This window comes from Solea senegalensis, linkage group LG5 (assembly GCF_019176455.1).
Source record: "Solea senegalensis isolate Sse05_10M linkage group LG5, IFAPA_SoseM_1, whole genome shotgun sequence".
NCBI classification, from domain to species: Eukaryota; Metazoa; Chordata; class Actinopteri; order Pleuronectiformes; family Soleidae; genus Solea; species Solea senegalensis.
In genome coordinates this window covers 5,014,718-5,037,687 of record NC_058025.1, presented here as the reverse complement: position 1 = coordinate 5,037,687, position 22,970 = coordinate 5,014,718, and the positions used below count along the sequence as shown (strand labels likewise).

At 40.2% G+C, this 22,970-nt stretch overlaps 1 protein-coding gene across 1 annotated transcript in view; it reads right to left on the bottom strand.

Annotated features, from left to right (window-relative positions):
- The window catches only part of LOC122768958 (ultraviolet-B receptor UVR8-like), a 324,378-nt gene that overhangs the window by 259,625 nt on the left and 41,783 nt on the right, over positions 1-22,970 (bottom strand). Inside the window, exons 4-5 of the mRNA XM_044025185.1 lie at positions 14,085-14,127; positions 11,121-11,349 (exon numbers count right to left, since the gene is read on the bottom strand). Coding sequence (XP_043881120.1) covers positions 11,121-11,349; positions 14,085-14,127 — 272 coding nt within the window. The remainder of the gene's footprint in view (positions 1-11,120; positions 11,350-14,084; positions 14,128-22,970) is intronic.

The following is a 22,970-nucleotide window of genomic DNA, read 5'->3' as shown; positions in this document are numbered from 1 at the left end:
AATATAGAGGGTTATTTTTGTTATCATATTAAAACTTTACTTCCATGAAAATAAACATTAAACTAAGAACAAGAGATGTATTTGTGAAATGAGAAAATATTTTACATGTGTGTGTGTTTCAATGTGAAGTCTAATGTGGGGCTGAATAATTAATCAGGTTTAAAAATCAAAATGGCAGTTTTCAACAATGCAATTAGCAAATTGCAAAGGCTGCAGTTTGTTTGCCTTTATTCTGCGTTTCATGACTTTCAAAAAATGTCCAGCCCCACATAATGTCTTAATGTAGGGCTATATATATATACATATATATATATATATATACACACACTCACTCACACACACACACACACACACACACACACACACTGTGCCTCAGGTTAGTTAGACACATCAGTTGAGCAAGAGTTTGTTGCTTTCCGTCTGTTAATAAATTTAAAACCAGTTTCCACTGGTTTTCTAACAAACTATCTGACATTATCACGATAACTATTGATACTGACCGATTTAAAGCCTTTTCTTTAATGTCACGGTTATGTTTTTGGCCAGATAGTTAAAGACTATCTGACTTGTTTTAAGTCTATTCCACACAGGAAACGCTGAACTGAAGCTGGACTTTTTAAAAAAAAAAAAAAGTTATATCAGAAAGGAAGTCGCACAACATGACGAATGAATGAATTCTTTATTTTGAACATGTAAAACTAAAACAGCCTGCAGAAGGAGACATGAAGGTTCACACACACTACCACACAACACCCCCAGCTGAGCTTGCCACTAAGGAATGGCAGCAGTGCAGGGAGAAGGAGAGGAGGATGTGGACAGAGTGTGAAAGAGGGAGCAAAAAAAAGTATATGATAAAGAGGGAAAGTGGAGAAGGGACTGTGTGTGAGTGTTTATGTTTTGCCTATTTTGCTACAAGCTTTTCAAAGTCTACGTCTCGCCTACAACACATCTGGGAATGAGAGTGGAAGGTGACGAGTTCCTTCTGCTCTTTTTCTCTCAACCACCAACCTCCAAAAAACACGCATTTTCACCGATTTCTTCGTTTTTCATCGACCTGCATACAAATATCTCCGCAGCTGCTGCCAGCTAACCTCTCCCTGACATCAATTACCTAAAAATAATCATCATCATTCCACCAAATTTGGTTAAATTAATGACAACAACAGAAACAGAAACAACAAAATTAAAGTGGGACAGTGTCTAACTTAGGAATCACCTGCACAGGCTGTTTTAAAAAAATAAAACTGTCTGGAGCAAAAGACATCAGCAGATCTAAGTGTTTTTACTATAAACACTGAACACAGCAGAACGTTCAGAGAGTGAATACTGATATGGAGCTCTGTGATTCCTCTGAAGAGGCGTCAGCAGGTTAAGAGGATACCTTTTTCTCTATATTTTCCTACTGTTTTAGTCACGGCTGTGTCTTCTTTCCAATTTCACTTTTTTCCCCTCTATCTTCCTTCCTTGCAAAGGTTTATCCCTGAGGTGTCCTCTGGGGCTACCTACTGGATAAGCCATTTGAAATGCATTTTCTAAAGAACCTTCCATTCCCTTTTTTTTTTTTTCTAACTGCTACTATCTCTCAAAATGTCCTTAAGAAAAAAGTGTGAGAGAACGAAACACAAGCAAACGTTTTAAAGTACAAAATAGAGTATGCTGCACTTCTGTGTGGAGTTTACTCGAGCAGAAAGCGTGATGTGGACTTCTAAGACTGTGGTATGTGCCAACGGGTGCTGCACACTGTGACCTGCTCAGAAAGATGCACCAAATGATGCTTTTCATTATCTAATAATCTGTCGATTATTTTATCAATTAATCGAGTAGTCGTTTAGTCCGTAAAATGTCCATCAGTGTTTGTCAAACCCGCAAATTATGATGTTCTCGAATGTCTCGTTTTGTCCACAAACCAAAATGATTCAGTTTTAATGATTTCTTTGTTACATGGAGCAAAGAAACCAGAAAATATTCACATTTAAGAAGCTAACAAATCAGGAAAGATTGATTGTCAAAATAATTGACGATTAATTTTGTAATCAAATGATTGAAGGTTCATCATCAGCTCATATGGTTGGTAAAGCTGGCTCAGGGATGTCCCTAATCCTTTAATGATGGAAGTTAATATTAATTCAAACTTATTTCAAATCACTTAGTGACTTCTTAAAAGGTCCTGTATTTGAAATGTACGAGGGTTGAATGGAAGAAACAGAAAATGGCTCCCGTAAGTATGTTTATATACGTGTATACTTGTTTTATTTAAACACACAGTATGTAATTTTAGCCTTTAGAGGTCTCTGAATCAAAACATTTACCCAAGACTTAGTTTGATGACATGGCGAAGTAGTGTAGGATCATGGGAATTACTGTCCTGCTGCCACGAGGCTCTCCCTGTAAAGCGGGGGGGTGGCAAACAACTGATAATGAGTAGTTGTGATCCATTAATGACAAATAACATACAATGTAGTGGAAAAACAAAAGACAACATACTAGCTCAATGGTAGTACTGGATATTTTCTTCCTCACTGTAAACTGTAGCAGAGATAAGTGAAGCAGCTGACGTTATTAAAAAGTAGGGATTATTTTCATAATTGATTGGTCTGTCGATTATTTTCTCAATTAATCGAGCACTCGTTTGATCAAAGCAGCAAAGAAGGAGCAAAGAAACCAAAACACATTCACATTTAAGAAGCTGAAAAATCTAAAAACACTCAAACCGATTAATCGATTACCAAAAATAGTTTAATTTAGTTTCATCAATTAATCAAATTATCAAATATAAAGCAGCCAATATGAATTGGTCCACTACATTGAAGAGAAATATAGAGCTCTATGGATTTAAAGAGTGTTGGGAATGTTTTGGCTAATGTCAGTAATTGGTTTTGTCATTTGTGATATCGTATCATACTATACCTTTAGAATAGCTCTTTTTTTACATGTACTGAAGGCAAGAGCCTAACTTTCTGAGACCGTCATGTTCCTAAAGCAGCATGAACACCAAAAATCAGCCAGAGCCTGCATTTCACATTTTAAAGTCAAATGAACAACGACATCCTTTATAGTTGAAGCACTTGAGAAAGTGAGGGGGTGAACGGAGGAGTTTGTTCAAATCTGCAGTCTCACTATTAAATGTCACCAACTCTTACACACTGGGCCTTTAAGAAGAAAACATACGACATGAAATAATGGAAAAACAGCACATGAAACAAAACCGATTCTAAGGTTGAGAAACATACTGTGTGTTATGTTTGTATATTAAGTAATGCCACAATATCTTTAGACATTTTAAAAAGGGCAATCTAGACAACTAAAGCCATTATCAGTCTGTTACCATAAAGTGCATCACTGTGCCACATCATGGACTGCAGTCTGCTTTGTCAACGAATTATGCCAATTACAGCCAGAAACCCCTGTGGTGTTTTGATAAGACCTTCCACCACTTCTCCCAATGACGCAATTTGTTCCAGTATTTGTTTACAGAGAGAGGCTGTGACTCGCAGCGAAAATAATATTTGTTATCTCCATTTGCCATCAGAGCCGAGTGAATCCACCACTGGCTAATCTTAACCTGGCTTTCTCATTGAGGTTTAATCTGGTCACGGCAACTTGGCATTTGCTATGGTTTATGTGTGTGTGTGTGTGTGTGTATGCATGAGGGTGTGTGTGATTATGTGTGTGTTTGCATGTTTTGTTTTCATTTGAGGAGGGTGCAGAGGAGAGAGAGAGAGAGGGAGAGAGATAGACAAGCCAGTCATTCTCTTCCTGTCCTCCTCCTCCTCCTCTCCCCCCCATCCATGTCAAGAACCAATCACGTGTGAAAACTTGCCTTAACTTCACTTGCCTGTGTGACTACAGCGTCAGACAGAGTTTGACAGATCTGTGCACCACAGAGGCGTCTCCCCACCATTTGGCATGCCATGCGCGTCTGGTGCGCTGGAGACTGCCTGTCAAACGCCTATGAGTCGGTGGCGGAGCCAGGGACCCTACGGAGCACCAGATGGGCCATTAAGGTAGTATTAATGTAGATGCCATCGCTTTTCTCCTCTGACTGGGACATGCTCTCTCGAACTGCGAGCAGCTGCTGCCATTTACTAGGACAGCTTCCTGCTAACTTTGGCCAACTGGCATCAGTGCCGACTGCCTCTGAATGTAATGATACACTTTTTTTTTCTTCCTCATATACCTGTGACTGTTGTCTTTCTCTTCACCATGCCCCTCCCATTCCGGAGGTTTTAACTGGATAAACCTGATTACTTCCAGCTTTTCCTGCATCCAGTGTGACACGCACAGACACACTGGATGCACGTGGAGGCAGCGATTTCCTCCTCTCCCATTTTCTCATACACGTAAAAAACATCAGCTCTCCTAATAGGTGTGTAGAGGATGGATCCATCTGTACATCCTCTCTTAAGTTCATAATCAAGGCATGATATTCAGCTGTGTACGGTTATTTCTGTTTAGGCCCTACTGAGTGCTAATATCATGCTTTAATTGAGAGAAAATTGGCTGTTGGCAAGAAACTGAAAAGAAGGTTACCAAAACCCCAACCATGGATAAGTGTCGCAATCAGTAATATTCTATTTAGTTAAGTAGCCTAAAATGGGATGTTTTGAGATCATTATTCAAATCACATTGACAAAATCCTATTATGAGAATTAGTTTCCAGAAGGAAATGTACAGAATTATTGATGTGTAATAAATGTGCTTCCAGCGTTGCATACACTGGGGGCATATTAGGAAACAGTGGCGCATATGATTTAAACTCAAACAAGGTCACAAACACCATATTCTCTTTCACGCTGAAAAAATAATTCATACGTCAAGTTCAAACTTTTCATTGCATGCACTAAAAAAAAAAGAAAAGGAGAAAAGAATGACAAACAATGAAAACAAACCATTGTGAGTTCCAGAGTGCAGCAAAAGTATTGAACTATTTCAACACTGTGGCCCTAATGTCAGACAGATGGCTTTGTCTTGGTACCTTTGAAAAGACACACATCTCCAGAGGTGCAGGTTAGCCTTCCAACACAGCTAAGACTAAATCTCTCTGTTCCCTCTCTTCCCCTTTTCTCACTTTTCTCTCCATTTTTCAGGAGAGCCCAGGGCCTGAGTGGAGGAACAAGAACAAGCGTCCTTTGAGGGGCCCCTAGGGGAGATAGGTATAGTAGTTGAGGTCTCTGTACACCCACACTCAGCTCCTACGTACTGCATAACTTGTAACTGCAGTGGAACAATAGACAAGTGATAGAAGTGTATGCTCTCTACAGCGACTTTGCCAGCCGCGCACTTGCTTTCACCTTCTCTCAGTAGCATCAGCCCGAGTGAGAAGAGGGGGGGTGGGGGCCGTCTATGTTTGCGTCTCGAGGGGCAGCTCAGATGAGGACTACAGGGCTGGCATCACCGGTGGTCAGTGTTCAAAATCAAACGCACCGTCACCGAAGCGCAGCAAAAGCTTATGCTCTTGCACAGCCGTTAGTGTACTCGTGGTATCAAACTGACACCTTCTCCCTTGGCTGCTCCTGACAAGGAATTTCCTCATTTAAAAATTTGCTGTACTTTGCCAAGAGCACAGCAGCAATTTGTACAGTTGTGAATACATTTGATTCCGAGCAGATCAGATAACGGTTTATTGTGTCAAACAACAATATGCAGGTCTAGACATTACAAATACATGGCATTCTCATACGATCTAAACTATAGACAAATAATGATATTTTTCTTGTTTAATGACCTTAAACTGTGGAATGAACCAGATGTCTGTCAACTCAGCCCGGATTAGGAGCATATTCGCAAAATTACTAAAATCACAAACAATCACAATTCCCAAGGATCCAAACTAATTTCTTCACAGTCGATTGAGAACAGCAATTACTCCATTGGTACTGGTCAATGAGTCGGGTCAACCTTCGATATGGGTAGTTAAATACTGGAGAAAAAAACCCAAATTACAATAATCAGTCCCATCTACCCAGTAACCAATGCAGCAGAGAGAACCACATGTATTTGCATGTGTGTCTCTCTGACAGCAAAGTAAACTTGACAAGAAAATGGGGTATGTATATCGACGTGAGATGCTGAGTGGATCCGATTCCCACAGATTTAGCCAGGAAATCCAACCTGCGATGAACAGGATCAGGCTCCTTTATTTACAAGGTGCAAATTATTGCTATGCCATGCAAATGCTTTCAAAAGCACTGTAATGCCATCCCGCTTTTGTGGGGAAATGATCGCTGCGGCAGGACAAGCACGCCAGGCTTTGATGGGTGCAGAATAACAGTGTTACAGAGCCTCGCAAATGTGTGTGTGTGTGGGTGTATTGCAAATAGGTTATTTTGGATGTTTCTTTTTTAGAAGAAAGGAGGCATTACTGAGGCCCATTGGAGCACTGAGGTATATTTCCAACCAAGGCGATTAACATGAAAGGCGATATCTAATGTTATTCTCCACTCCTGTGAAGAGAGAAGCAGAGAAAAGCCTGTAATCACATTATTATTTGTGTTGGAGATCAAGATCAATCAGGGTTAAAGCGTGTCACAATGTTTAACAATGACAATGGATGGCTGCTTATGTAGGAGATACACACAGCACATTACTGCGTGATATGTGTGATTGTGTGATACTGGGGCTGGGGTGGGATTTACATTATACCTGAATTTTGACAGAATATACTCAACATATACCCTTCTATACACACGCAGAGGATTATGGAGTCATGTTTGACAACTGTAAAACATGAACAAAAAAGGAGGAGTCACTCATAAAGAGACGACAACAGAGAAGGCTTCACTCCCCTCAGAAGCCTGTACTGAAAGCAAGGCAGCATCGTACCACTTAGCGAGAAACTCAAATACAAGCTATGGCAGCATATGCAAACTACAGAAAAGACAAAGCCTTTAAATGAAGGAACAGCATCAGAGGGCTAAAGATGGAATTCATTCATACAAATATACAGTAACTGCAAATAAAAAATGCATAGATTTCATGATCCCTCAAGCAAACAAGCACACTGCTCCTGCAGCACAGCTGACTGCCAAACACGGATGTCACTTTTTTATCTGTAATTCAAATATCTGTTCGACCTAAAGAGGGGATTTTAAAATATAAAGCCTAGAAGCATGTCAGACTCTCTGAAGCAAATACCACAGTGTCCAGCAGAGGGCAGTGTGAGGGCAGCTTGGCATTGGATCTACTTTTTACAGTTAATGTTCAGACATCACAAAACCAGAGCATCTGAAAAGCAACACATGCGTAAGTATTCCTCTTTCTACACAGTAGGTGACTTAGTCAGTAAAGCGGCAGAAGAGACCTCACAGAATGGCAGTGTCATGAGTAACCAACGTCACATGACTCTAAAGCAGTATTTGGGAAAATATGGAGTAAAGCCCTATTCCGACGGGATTAGTTTTACATGGAGGTGGGTTTAAGTAATTAATACCAGAGCTTCTCAGTGATTTTAGTCCTGTCCGAATGTGCCATGTCAGTAATCATTACCGGACGATGTCAGTTAAGATTACCGCGACTTCTACTTTGGGTAAAAGGGTCAGGAAAAATTACCATAGGTAATACCAAGCCAGTGCAAATAGTCCAGCAGTAAATATGTGTGTAAGTCTTCTGTCATGTAGCAGAAGTAGTTTTCTGTATATTTTCCTTGCATGGAGAAGCATTTCATTTCCCAGGAGGTGGTCAGCCAAGTACATGGCAAACCTTGAGTGTGCTCGGCATACGACGAACACCATTCTCAACACTTTTCAGATGCACGGGACTTTTGATTGCTTTAGGTCAATAAATCTTTTTCCAACATAGAGTGGTTATGCACCACAGTCTCAAACTGAAACCAATGTTTTTTTCCCCACACTGAAATTAAACACAGCGTTTCCTCCCTGGTCCAGTTGTTGTTTTAGGAATTGTAGCTTTTGTCTGCTCTATATCTGCACTTGTGATATCAGGAAGCAACGTCATACGCACAGCTATATCAATTTACCCCGTCCACTTGTGGTAGTTTTACTGAGATTTTTTATTCTGTGTGAATTGGCCCTTAACATTACAGTTGTACTGTTGCAAATTTACATTACTTCACCTACACATATAAAACTAATCAAGTCCGAAATAGTGCTTAATAGCAAATAAGGTCTGTCACGTCAAAAGGAATAACTTACCGTGTGACTTGACTTTTGGAAAAGTGACAACCCTACTGCTAAACCTCAGTCATGCAAGGTTTTGAGCTGGTTGGGCAAGCAAGTGGTGAGAGAGAGACAAACTCAATGAGTGCATTGGCAGCGTGTGTAGAAAAAGCAGGGAGGCAGGCAGTGATTAACGGAACACTTCAGAGTACAAGGCACAGCGGTGCTCAAAGAAAACAGTGATGATCTCCACTTAATCGCGGAGAAGCCTGGAGCATCTGCCGCCAGAGCAGGGCAGCGGCAGCGGCGAGCTCCTGCTCCGCTAGGCTGTGATCTCCAGAGAGCCGCGGCCATATGCTCGGCTCTGCCGCAAACTCACAGGAAGTTAATTTTCTGACAAAACACGGGGATAAATATGACATTCAAACAAGTTGTGCTCAGCCAGGCTGAACACAGATGCCATGCCAAACTCAAGCTGCACACGTGTCACACTTAGGAACGGAGTTTATTTTCATGCTCCCACAGTCACTTTTCTGCCTAGAACTGATGAAATGCAGACAACGGGTGGTACGTTTTCAGCGAGGAGGTGTTAACCTACTTTGAGACTGAGCTACACTTTGTATACAGCCAGGAAAAATCTCATAACACAGCAAAACAAACAGACCTATGGTATACGATACGGGGCATGATGATACTACCGAAGCTACTGCAAAAACAATCACGATGACTGCTAATTCTTATCAAAATGTTTGCGTAGGAGAGCACATGGAGTTGAGAGGGACTGTCCTGTGTAAAGTACAAACACATCCATCAAAAGCACAGAGATACAGGGCAAAAAATGACAATAAGATTAACTTTCATTTCCATCCAGACACAGAACCCAATGGTGTGACATTAAAATAATGCCAATCAAACCATTTAAAAGGAGCTCTGTCAAACCTTGTCTGTTGCAGGTGAGATGCCATAATGGGCCTAAACAAAGGGCTCACAGGTGTGAGCAGAATCTCAACACCTGACCAGTGGGCCAATAAAGAACGGAATATAGTGTTTCTCAGCTCTCCGCTGTCTGCTACCACTCAATCTCAGATTGGTAAGGAGAAACGAAGCCTTGGGGGTGAAGCTGGCAGTTCCAACCTATAGATTCTTTACAACAAAAGCCAGTATCATATAGTGCACACTGTCTGGGGGATAACTAGAGGTGGGGCAGCTAGTCTGGACCTAATGAAAAAAAAAAAAACAACAGCAACGCACACAAGGAGGCAGTAGGGATGAAAGAAGTTGAAAGTGGGTGGTTGGAGAGCAAAGTTTGGGCCTCCACCTGGGGCAAACAGATGCTACTAGTATGGATAGAATGAGAGAAGGGGTTGATGATGAGATACACATACCAACAGGTCCCATTCTCTGCCACTGCTGCTGCATTTCCCCCCGTCAGTATCAGTTGCTTTTGAGAATAAAAAGATGAGGGCTGGGTGCAGTCATGCGGATCTTGACGGCCTTTATCAGACAGAAGAGGTGAGAGGTTTGGCCCCTGGGCCTCCCTACTACTGCTGCCAGGTGGCCAGGTACTCAGTGCACCCCCCCCCTCCCTCCCCACTAAGCATGAGAGTAACAGTACCATGTGAACTGTGAAGCTCTGTTCTGGGCACACGTAAATATTATACAGCTGCTGTAACAGGATAATGTGACAAAAAAAAACAGTAATCTGGAGAAAATAAAATACATCTGAACACTTTTGGTGATTTCAGTTTGTGCTGATGCTATTATTCCATCTCTCTTTGGTCTTTGTGAACATACAGTAAACAAAGTTACATGACTTGTATGCTTTGTCCTTCATCTGAAAACAGGCTCTGTCAAGCAAAACTATCATCACCTGACTGAGGGTGCAAGTGTGTGCATACAGCAGCACAGGGGCCTAATTCTTTCCTGATATAAAATAAATCGCTTCCTGTGTGGAATATCAGCAGGCAACACAAAACCTAAATACCCTCCACATGACTCTCTCTCTCTCTCTCTCTCTGTATTTCTCAGTTAGGTGTCACCTAAAGATTGAGAGGAAATTGATCTTTGAGGTAACCGTCTCCATATGGACTTAAGCACAGAAATAACAGATAAAAACTGATAATATTCCCGACCCTCTTTTTGAATCCATCCATTACAATACATGGGAGTACGAAACTGAATGTCCTAATGTATAACAATGCACTAATGTAACTGCAAAAGACTGGAAAAATCTGTCGTGAGATGCAATATGTCCACTGCACATGTGCACAGAGCTACATATCCATATATCAAGTGCTGAGTGGCAATCATTCACCTAGACACTGTCACGTTGCAGTAAATGGGCTTATTTTGCATGAGAAGGAAGACGGAGTGATGGGCCGCAATGAGCAAAAGAGCGACTGAGGGACTGAATCAAATCATATGAGTAGGCAAAATTAAGCTTGAATGCAAGTGGAACACTTCACTGGAGAGCCAATTGCAATTCCACAGCACTTAATATAGGATTTGTATGGTTAACAGCATGCTACTGTATGGTAAACCATGTAAGGAAAGAGAGAGAATACCACTATTGAGCTATCCAGACCCTTAAGGTAACTCATGCCTGCCTCCATCAGACCCTATCTCCTTCCTTCTCAAAGTCGAATTAAAAACTAATGGCGTAATTCAACAGAATTTATGTAGATGTTTTAAATAAGGCATTATAAAATCCGATGTTTGAGTAATATGAAAGTGTATTATTGTGAGAGTTGTCAGGGCATTGACATGCATGTAAACAGTCTGATTTTAGTCAGACTAAGACAATAGTTTGCTTTTCTGTGCGTCATGTAAATATGTTAATCCGAGTAAAAAACTAATCTTAGGTGGACAAACATACCAAGATAATTCAAATAAAAGTCTGATTACTCCTGCATGTAAACGCTTAGTCAGACTGGAGGCAGACTGAACTATCCCTTCAATTATGTCATTATTTAGTCATTTACGTAAAATACACTATCATCTCCATACCTGGTGCTCTTTGAAGTCGGCCCTCTGGAAGTCATAGCCAAGCTGGGCGTAAAAGTTGTTCCCGAAACTGTAGGCCTGCCCAGTTTGCGTCCATATGAAGGAGTGTCTGCTTCCACAGGCCACACCAACTATGTTGTCCACGTCCATATCGCTTCCTTTAACTTTTACTTCCTGTGGCAATTTAACCTCAACGGGGTGGTCTTTTACTTCTCTCTGTCCATCTCCAAGCCTAGAAGTAGACAGGAAATACAATTTTAAAGATTCTTCTCCATCATGTGCATGACATTTAGGTGATTCAATATTTAATGTATTTTGTAATGTACAAAATATGTAAATATTATATTATAGTATTTAGTTTTTATAGTTTTTTTTTTGTTTTTTGTTGTTATCCCAAAACCTTTTAAATGTAATACACAGTTTTTTTTACATGACATGACATGGCATGAGCTACACTTTTAAAATGCATTAGGGCTGCAATGATTGTTCGAATAATTGCTTATTAATTCATTATTAAATTAATCGTGAACTGTTTTGACAATCAATTATTCAGTTTTGGAGGTTTTTTTAATAATGAAAACAAGCTTTTTTACCAAACTAATCCACAATCGATTAATCGATTATGAATTATTGTTAGTTGCAGCTCCAAAATGTAGACACAGATGACATTTGTAGGTGAAATTGTATTAAATCAAATTGCAAAAATGGACTAACACACCCAGATAATGCAATTTGAGAGTCAAGCTACTACTGTATGTTCAGTTGGACTGTATACGTTCAATCGGACCAGAGTCAGACTCAAAATGGTCTGCGCTCTCTGCGCATACACCACAGTTTCCACCCTGGCTAACACTCGAAAGTCAGTACATGGAAGAATAAGACACCTAATAGTAGAATAGTAAATCTTTTGGACTGACGTGGAATCCAACTTTATGCTCTGTCAGCTTAAAGAATTTGCTTTTTTTCAGTTTTGGATGATAGGAAGACATGGAGTGGTACTTCACATGCTAACAACTAGCCACATGATGCTAAAATAGAAAATGCCTACTCATATGAAGCGGAAGTCGACACACTTTACTCAATAAATGAATTCCCCTCTACTGCTTTTGTACTGGGACAGTCGCCCAACAGTGCATGAATAACACAGTTTACTGCACTGAAAATGTTTTTATAACAGTGAGTAATTCTAACTTGCATGCGACAGCAACACTGAACTATTGTCTTTCTAGCTTGTTTTCACCACACAGTCACATATATACAGCATGTCCACGAGGCATATTTCAGTGAGGTCAGTTCTTGTTCCAGGGGAAGAAATAATAACTCAACCTCAACTCAATTTGTAGCTATACAAATGACTTTACATAAGCCTACACGTAGCTGAGAGTTGTGCTTCTGTCTCTGTGTCCCCAGTGTGAGTGAACAAAGAACATCCAAGACCCCGTTTCAAGATGAGCTGGTCAAACGCAGCCCCAGCACCCTGTGACCTGTGTGCTCCCAGCAGCTTCAAACAGAGCTCCACTGTTTGCTTCTTGATAAAATGCTCTTCTTTGTATTTGTTTCCCTGAGCCAGCGTCATAACCTGCAATGCCCCAGCCATATCTGCTAGTTGGCTGCATGTCTGGGAAAAATAACAAACGGTCTTCTCCATTATTTCCACAAACGGGGAACGAAAGGTCCTCGCCCGCTATCCCCACAGGAGCCTGTATTGATTACAACAATGCTTCAACTCAAGACAAGACCACTCTGGGGTCACTGCTATTTCCATCAGAAAGTTTGCCAGTTTAAATTTACACATCTCCCATGTACTCTCCTCCTCTCTCTCGCCTCCAGTGAGACACACAGGAGAGCCGAGGAGTTTTCAGATATCAGAGTGCCAGTTGTGTAACTGAGCTCACCCTTTGCTCTGAAAGTGGGTGTTGTGGAGCTCCAACTATAGGCTCCTCCAACTATAAGCTCCCCACTAGAGCCTCGACCTGCTTAGAGGGGTCAAAGCATCGTGAGAGGAGAGAGAGAACGAGACACAGAAATGGGAGAGCAGTGAGAGAAGTGGAAGAGGAAGGGACAATGGGAGACGGTGAGAGTGCGAGAAGTGATGCCTTTGTTTCTTTTATGCATTTAAGGTCTGTGGTGCTGTTGCTGCTGCTGCTCAAGTACCTGAGGGCCACTGAATCACTGTAGCCCTCCGGTTTTAAGATGTCATTACGGGCAGACTGAACAAGTTTTAACAAGTAAGCTCACCAGGAGCAAAACAACTATGTCTGTTTGTTTGTATCTCTCTCGGACTTATTTCACTGTTACATTATATTACTACAAGAAAATGACAATTAGGGCAGAACAAATCCAACCTCAGACAGCTAAACTTTCATTACACAACAAACTTAAAACTTCAGATAAAATTTAACGATAAAACCATTTAAGCACTGTATCAAAACAGCAACAAAGGTACTGTTCCAACACTGAACCAGAAAAGCATTTAGAACAGTACTTAAGATAAGTAAATAAATACATCGTCAATTCACGTAAAGTGCTGTACAGTGGCAACAGGTGTAACAAATTAAGAATGGCAATAGGCAATCATAGTTTGGCATGTTAGCAAACTAAAACTAGCTCAAAAATGCTTATTCTTATTTAGTAATACATTTGTACTCTTTAATGTGATGATGGCATTAATTAGAAAGTTATGACATTTGAGACAGAAAATGTGTGTTTAAGAGTGAATGCTGTTTTCAAACTTCTGTTTTCATGGGTCCAAAAAGCCAGGGTTATGTGGGTGACCATGCATATTTTTAATTTAAATGGAGAAATGTGGATGTAGATTGGGTATAATTTCACCTTATGAAATGCAGGTCATATTATGTTCCTGAGTTGTGGTATATCAGCGAAAGGGCATTTTCAGAAGATTTTTTAAAGATATTGTTCAAGTGAGATTTTCTCATAAATAGCAAATGAAGTCTTGGATTTACTTACTGCCCACTGGTGCCATTTCCCCATGCAAAGATCTTGTTATCCACTGTGAAGAAAAAGAACAGGACAGACTGTGTTGAAAGAAGACACGATGCCTGGAATTGATATTCTTGGCTGTAAAGTAGTTTATAAAGAAGAAGAATAAATATTTGTCAGCACTTCTGCTTTTTAAAAGACACAGTAGACTGAGCCAGCACCGGTAGTATAGGGAGAGCGAGAGAGGGGGTGACATACAGCATAAGGGTCAAGCTGCACTGAACCCAGGTCAGTGTAGTAGGGAATAACTAAGATTATACAGTACTCCGAAAAAATGTGTTGTACAAGTTAAACTCATTGACAACTTGCTATATATAAAAAGGGGAATTTTAAGTCACATAATTTCAATACAAACACCGTTGATCACAGAATTTGACAAATATAAAAACAACTCATAATTCAGATAATGCATTTAAAAGAATGGGAAGTAGGACTGCAACTAACGATTACTTTCATAATCGATTGATAATTTCTAATTTCTTTGCTCATATGAATGAGATTGTTTTTTTAATTACTAAACAAAACACCCAGACCAATCAATCAAATATCTAAAACAGAATATAGCAATCAATTAATAGTTGGTCAAATAATCTGAGAGAAAATAGCTCAAAAAGCAGGTCATAAAAAAACTCAAAAAAAAGGTGCAGTGCTAATATTGAGAAAATAATTAAGCGGTTATCTTCAAAAGCTTGAGATGTTTCACAGCACTAGCTCAGGTTGCGTTTTTCCCTTTTGTCCTCAAGTGTGGAGTGAACGGTGCCGTGTCAGTGGGCGGACTCTCTCCCCGCTGTGTGAAGTTTGATTAATACAGCCTCGACAGAGAGTTCAGAGACTGGGGCCACCTCTCACACACCCTGCTGTAAAATAATGAGCCTTCAGCGGGAAGGGATAATATACATGGGAGGGGAGAGACACTTCCTTAGCCCGAGTCCAAGCAGAATGTATTCAAATGAAATGAGCAGAGGAAGCCGTCCTAACTGATTAGACTTGTCTCAAAAGAGTGGGAGAAGCCTACATATTTCTCCCTCTATGTACATGTATTTAACTGTCACCTTTCGGCACTAACAATCCAACGTGGCACTGATCCATTTGCATATGGTTTCTATAAATACCTGGACCTCTACCTGTTCCTGCAGTGGTTCCAGTCATGTTGGAACACAGACGAGCCTTATTGGTCTTATGGGATCTCAAACACCTCAGGGGTAACAGCCAATAGCAACAGACTTTACTCATCAAGCCAGCGGAATTCTCATATATTATAAAATATGCTATATGATTTACCTAAGCTTGTCAAAAGAGAAAAATTATCAGGCAAATGTGGGGTAATAAATTGTATATCCATGCTGCATATGTTTGACTTGTGACCCTTGGCATTTTAACAGTTGGGTTGTATGACAGAGTTGCAGCAAAAATGTGTGAAAGGAAATAACACGACTAGCAAAAATACTGGAAACTTAAGGGAAAATGTGCAAAAAAAAAAAGGTCACTGATTTCTATAAGAAGAACTGTATGTTTCAAAGAATTCAAACTTGATGTTGTATCAATATATATTGAGATTATCCAGATACAGATATAGAAGAACGGTTATATCATTATAGTTGGTCAGGTGTAGCGTATTGTATCGTTGTGACAAGTGTATTATCAGCAAAGCCTGTTTGAACTTACTGCACGCCAAGTATTGTAAATCCACCTTTAGTTAAAAGTTATGAGCAGAACCAAAAACTACAAACACAAACTAAAGAAATAAAGAAGAAATAAACAGTCCACAACATGACTCAGCTAAAATGCTGCTACTGATTTGTATTTGCTTTTTTTGTATCAGATTTTATATTTTTCTCTGTCCGATATCCGACCCTGTGATTTTGACCAGTATCAGACCGATACTGATACAGAGTATCGTATCAGCTCATCCCTACCTAATATCAATATTTTGTCCAAATTCTGTACAATAGTATAGTTTATAGTGTGTACTTATAGTACAATATAGTCAAATTCTGTTGTCTTGACCCCACAATAAATATGAGAAAACACAACTTCAGTTTGAGTTCTACTATACATGGGCACAGCGAAAGTTTTAAGTGCTGCTCAAAAAACTGTGGTCACACCACACATACAATATGAACTAATGTAAAATTACATCTATGTACTGTCACTACGGTCACATGAATATTAATAAACATGAGAATACGAGAAACAAAGCTACTTTTAACAACACAGACAGAGACAGACGGAGTGTTGTTGTGAAACTCATCTGTGAGCAGCTGTGAGTCTAGAGCTGTTACTGTCATGCATAAAAAATAAAGACACAGTCCAGGATTTTTAAGTTTACTTTTACAAGCATAAGAGTCCTCACTGGGATAATGAAATAATGATTAGAGTGAAAATGCAATGGGAATTAAGACTGCTCTTACTGTTCCAGTGTTGTATTTTGTTGTTTTGTATTTTTTTTTTGTTTTTCTTTTGCTTCTTTAGCTCTTGAGAACTGCTATGTGGGAGTACAATAAATAACAATGCTTAGACTGTGTATAACTGAAACAGAACAATATTGGCAGCCCAAGGTTTCCTGCAACACTCACTGTTGCACATAAGCACAGTGTTAACAAAGCCTGCTTGTTTACACCAGGCGTGGGTCAAAGAGTACAAATAAATAAAAAGGAAATTCACTTTCTTTACACTGATTTGCATCAGTCGATGTTGATACTTACTGCCATAATATGTCAGATAATTAATTATGCTTTGCTCCTGATTTGAAGATGCCATTTAGTTGTAATTATAAAAATCTTCATGGAAAGAAAACAACAAAATCTTGTTGAACAAAACACTATATACCCACACAAATAAATCGCATTTCAATCGTCATCGCAATATGAGCATACATTTAACACAGCTCAAAAGCCTGCCTGAAACTTGAACGTTATAAGTTATACACGACAAACACACGACCCAGATTCAGCTCTTCATTGGCTGTAAAATAGCTAAGTCGTGGGAAAGATTCGCTTGTGTTTGGTTTGTTCTTTAGACACATGGGGGAAGGCCCGCCCTTCAACACACTCTCATTGGCTATTGTAGGCTGTGGGCGGAGCAGGGAAGCTTCTCATAGGTCACATGTGGGGTCAATCGAAGGTTCGGTGTTCAGCACCATTTTGGTATTTATCGATGTAATAACGTGTTTTAGACTAAGTATTGGCTCGTCAGTTGGATCGTCTGGACCTTTGTTGATGTAGCAGGACCATTTTTTGTCTGGACTTTATGGACTGTTGCATTTATTGGAGGCTTCACCCCTGAGTTTGAACTGTTTGTTTGCTCGTTGTTGGGTCTGGCAGAAGTGTTAATTGTGCTTGATGTTGTGATTGTATCTCGAAAATGGTTTGCCAGTTTCTGTGATCATGCCATGCCTGTCAGTCTGTTCAGTGACCTGTGGCGGTGTCCGTTTGTGTTACCGTGATTGGCAGAGCGTCAGGAAGTGGGTGTGAATGTGTATGGGATGACTGGGATGTTGAGAGAACAGAGATATGAGGGAGCGAGTGAACCGAAGAGCAGGTTGTTATTGTTTTGGAGTTGGCTACGGCCTACAGTAAACTGTGTTGAGAGAGAGAATAAAGATTATGTTCTCTGACGGCCCAAACATTATTGTGCAAAAGTCCTATGCCACCATTAGATTTGTCATTTAAGCAATGCTATAATGAGCATACAGTACAATTATTTCTCAGAACAGATTTAAAATAAAACACTTTTGTGTTAAGTATTTAGTGTGACGTAGCCTTACACATAGCACGACCCTGGCTCTCTTAAACCTGGAGTGGAACCCTCATTAATGCTATTGGTAAAACCAACTACTAAATATCAACAGATATCTGCTGTGAGAAGGGTCTATTACATACACATGTTGTATGAATTAAACTCATTGACATTTTGCTAATATACAAGACCAACTTTCAGATACATCACTGCAATCCAAATGCCAATCATCACAGAAAACAACAAAGATGGTGGTGCCCTGAGACGTTTGCACAGTACTGTACATAACTGTATATATATATAGTTATTAAACTACAGCCCTACTTTAAAAGCTTACAATAAGGTAATAAGAAAGGACTGCCACTATTAACCGAGCCCAGCCGTTTATGTATGGCCACTAATGTGTATTCATTAGAGTATCCAGATGCATCACTTCACTGCGATAGCCCCCCTCACCTTGTATCTATGAGTCCTCTGTTATCCTCAGAATGGCAGATGTTTCTACCCCCCTCCAACCCCACTCATCCACCCACCCAACTCTCTCTCTCTCACTGTGGCAAGGGCAGCGGCTGGCGCGGGGGCATGGAGGCCGGAAGCGGTGCATCAGGCTGACGTACAGAACTGATGGGCAGTGCTGAGTGCTGGCAGTCTGGCAGGTTGAGTGTTCACCATCCTTTGCCCCCCACTAGCCCCCTGCTAGCCCCTGCTGCTCTGCACCATACCCAGGCACCAGCATCCCAGCAGCGGGTAACCCATTGCTTTGCTCCCCCATAAAAATAGCCCATCCCATTATTCTTCTGCATCCCTGGGGGCCACAAGGTCTCCAGCATCATTACCAGGACTAAGGATCTGACTCTGCCGCCACCACCACCACCACCACTTGGCAACCCCCCTCCTCCCCCCACCCTCATCCTCTTGTCTAATTATAGGTCAAGCACTCTTTTTGTAAATCATAAAACCTTTGTTCTTATCAGGAAAACTAAACCGGAGTGATAGAAAACGTAAATCAAGAAAGAGGAGGGGAATTTGTGTAAAAAATAAGAAAGGGGGGAGAAATTTTTCAATTATAAAACCAAGCTAATTTGGTATGACCAGCGACTGTCATGCATGGTGACAGAGCTCCATTATGCAGTCATTTGAGCTCTTTCAAATTAGTTATGTTAATGTCCTGCGTGTGAATGTAACACTTGGATGGGACAAGATTTCAGCAATTAATTTCTACAGTCAGCGGAGAGACAAGCAAATTTATTTTCCCCCTCTCAGGGAATTGGTGGTGGAGGGAGTGAGGAGGGGAGAGAGCATTCTGGAGCAGGGAACAAGCTAAACACAAGACCTAAATAAAGCCTGAACAATGGGAGCCAATGCCTCCTCATTCATTCAATTGACAATGTTTTGCAGCTTAAACCTGTTTTATTAATTATGTTTGACATTTCCTTAATTAGTTTCATTTACACCAAATCAATCCCTGCTGCTGTACAGCGTCATTTATCATTTTAAAAAATTTGCATAGCCAGTGCTGACTTTTTCTACTTAATTATACATTAAAAGTGTCAGCCGCGCTTGCTGCCTGGCATTATCTGAGGCAGAAAGGTTTGTGGCTGGACGGGGGTGGCATTAATCATCAGGGCGGGAGCGGGCAATGGGTGCTCCCAGTCGCCAGCGGGGGAGCTAAGCGGGACTTCTCATTTTCCAAGCTTGATGCTTTCAGGGCCACGGTGACCTCAATGACCTACGGGGAGAGGCAGACAAATCAGCGACCTCCAGCCCCAAAAACAACTATAGCTTGTTTATAAAGCACAGCGAGAGGAAGGAGGGACTATTACCTGAAAAAGTAAAACGCTGCAAGATATGTGTAGCCAAATCAAACATGCAAGACCACAGCATGCAGTGAACTGTAAAAGCAATAGATATACCGTATGTTTTGATAATTTTCAGCCATTTAATGTACCAGTAATGCAGTCACTTGATCTGAGACACACTGCTGGTGCTCTGTATTTAAGATTAAGCGTTTCAAAAAGTTTCAAAAACCATTAAAGAGAGATGTGTTTTTAGACACTATTTTTTGAGGGCTTTTAAAAAAATATATATAATAACTATATACTAAAGGTAGTGTAACATTTGTGTGGGAAAAGTCTTTGCCACAAGTCACCCAGTTTTCTCTTGATCCTTAGTGAGGAAATGTTCTTAAAACCAATCTTGAAGAAAAGGGTCAAGCCTGTCCTCCCTCAGTCTACAAGGTCATTTACCACTCTCTAGTTTTCCTGTACACATTTGTTTTGTGTTTTTAGAATATACCCTATGGATGACTTCTTACATTTCTTTTGTTGACTTTACTGTAGCCTACTGCAACTTTGAGCTACATGTGAGTTTTTTGTGTGTAAATTATTGTTGCGTCAGGCTGCACAAAAAAATGAGATATCGCCAAGACAGTTTCATTCATGTTGATGTAAACCTACTCAAATTAAAGCCAGCAGCATTAAATTTGAGGTCAAATTGTGTTTTCTGCATTAAAGTGATATGTGCTTACAGGCTGAGGAGTTGTCATGAAATAATTACCTAAAAATAACACTAGTGGTGTAGTGGCTAGCACAGCAAGAAGGCCACCAGTTTAAATGAAGATCTTTCTGTGTGGAGTTTCCAAAATCTCAAACATTCTTCATAAAGACATGAATTGTTAACAAAATAGATCTCTTGATATCTTTTTCAGAAAGAAAGTCATTTAGCATCTTTCCCAAAAAGGTTTTTTGTTCAAAAGAAAAAGTCTTGCATAATTTAATTATCGGGTATCAATGGTGCACCAAAGTTTTGCAAATTAATTATACCCATGGTTCCCAATTATACTCATGGTAGTACGTGTACCACCATTGGTAGTATATACCAGGTTATAGGATCGGAGGAGCTGGAACTGATTTTGACCAGAGCGTGTAGGAAATGAGAAAAAAAAAATATATCACTCTATCTCTTGCTGGATCTTAATCTAATTTCACTATACCAGTGTGTGAACATATTACGTGAGGAATGATGAGAGCGCAAATGATCTTATTGGGCATAAATCTGCCTCCTGTGAAAAGTCTGTAGCTGACTTTGCTCTGCCTATTTACACCACTGTATTTTGACGTCCAAGATAATGGTGTTACTTTGAGAGCTCAGTATTTTCTCAGGTGATACTTGGTATAAAAAGTTTGAGAACCACTGACTTAAATATTTAAGGTAGAGCCATTTGACATGTTTGTCCAGGCAATGTCCATCTTGGGTCTGAAATACTTCGTCTAGAGGTCAAGTGGTTCCTGGTTTGATACCTGGCTCTTCCAAAATGTGTCAACATACCTTTCAGCAAGACACTGAACCTCTAACTGTGTGTGGGGAATGCGTGAATGAGGCCTAATTTGTAAAGTTCGGTGCCTATATGAATGCAGTCCATTCTCATTTACATGTCAATAGTAAGAGCAACGTATTCCACCATAACTTTAATAGCAATAGTTGGCAGAGGGTGGCTATTACTTTCCCTTCGGCAAGTTTGCGAACATGCAGCAAAGTGACAGCTCAAACACCTGGCAAGCTTGCTCCTGAGTAAATCTTCAGAGTGTTGAGGTGAACATGGCTTTACAAATCACCCATTCAGGAACGAGAAAGAAATTGGCAGGTAGGCAGAGCCGTGGTGTCAGGAGTGAAAATTACTCTAAAATGCGAAGCACAGCGAGAGGCTGACTGAGTGAGGCTCTGAATGGGGGGAAGCTACGGGTGTCACCGTGTACTGTGTGTTCACTTGGGAAATCGAACAAGTGTATTTGTGAGGTGAGTCAACGCTGTTGTCCTTTGAAAACTAAAAGAAAAAATATGCGATTCAGTCTGAAGTCAGGTTCTGAAACACACAAAAAAGTGCAGCCCATATCAAGCTACCTGCTCATTAGGGCTGCAATAACAGAAATAGATACAATGAGTCGCTGATGAATTTAATTGTCGATAATTGTCAGTTATGTCATCAAAGGTTTTTTCATAATGTGGACAAAGAAATCCTTTTTCAATACGGAGTGAGACACCTCACTTTCTACTAGGGCTGCACACATTTGCTTTGTTATGTAATGTATTCTAAACAGCAGCAATGTTTATTAAAAGAAATATTTAAATTGTCTTTATTTTTATTAGGCCCAAAACTACCTGAAGGTAAATTTAAAAAGAGTAATTTTGTGATTCTGTTCAATTATCAATGACTAGTCGACATAGTCAAAATATCACTTTTATTAAGTTAATCTTTTAAAATTAGATCTCCATTTAATTTAACCGATACCATATGAATGTGCGATATGTCAATCCTAACATGGTGAGATGCTTGAGCCAGAATCATTGAGGACATAAAGCAGAAAAAACTAAATAAAAGCCTTTATAAATCCACTGATTTACTCAAAAAAAAAAACTCCCCTGGAGAAGCTGTATAAAGATGTGAAGGAGGCTGTAGCTATGGCTTCGCTTGCAACGTCCTTCAAGGGGTAACACAAAAGAGAGGCGGGCAACAAAAGGACCTGATGAAGTGGCTAAAGCCCTGGCATGCCCCAACAGGAGCTGCAGGGGGGCCGCAGCTACATGCGCATGCTTCACTGCCCCGTTTGGCCCCAGCTGAAATACTAACCATCCTCCCAGGGTCATTAGATTAAGAAATACAAAACCAGAAGCAATACCTGGAGATGAAACGGACCAGAACAATACTGAAGAAGAAAGTGGAAAAAGTTATCCTTGCTAATAGCTGGGGCTACTTAAGAATTAATTCCTGAACTTAAAGGGGATGGAAAGTCTGAGTGTTTTTATTCTGCAAACTTCCTCATCAGCATGGTAATAGTGGCACATGGACTGTGGGAGTTTCTGTTAGTTCAAAGGGAAGCAGTTAAAATAAGCCACAGTCTCTTTTCACTCATGAAAATATTATAATTTATATAAGTGATCACTCTGAAAACTAGAACTTTCCTTTCTCCATCTACGGCTCAAATATCGCGTCAATTCCCCAACCAAAAGCACCCCTTTAAATGCAAAACATTCCCACTATCAAGGATTAGGCTTTTTTTTCTTGAATATATGAAAAAGCCTTTGTGAAAATATGATGATGAATTCATGGGCCTAAAA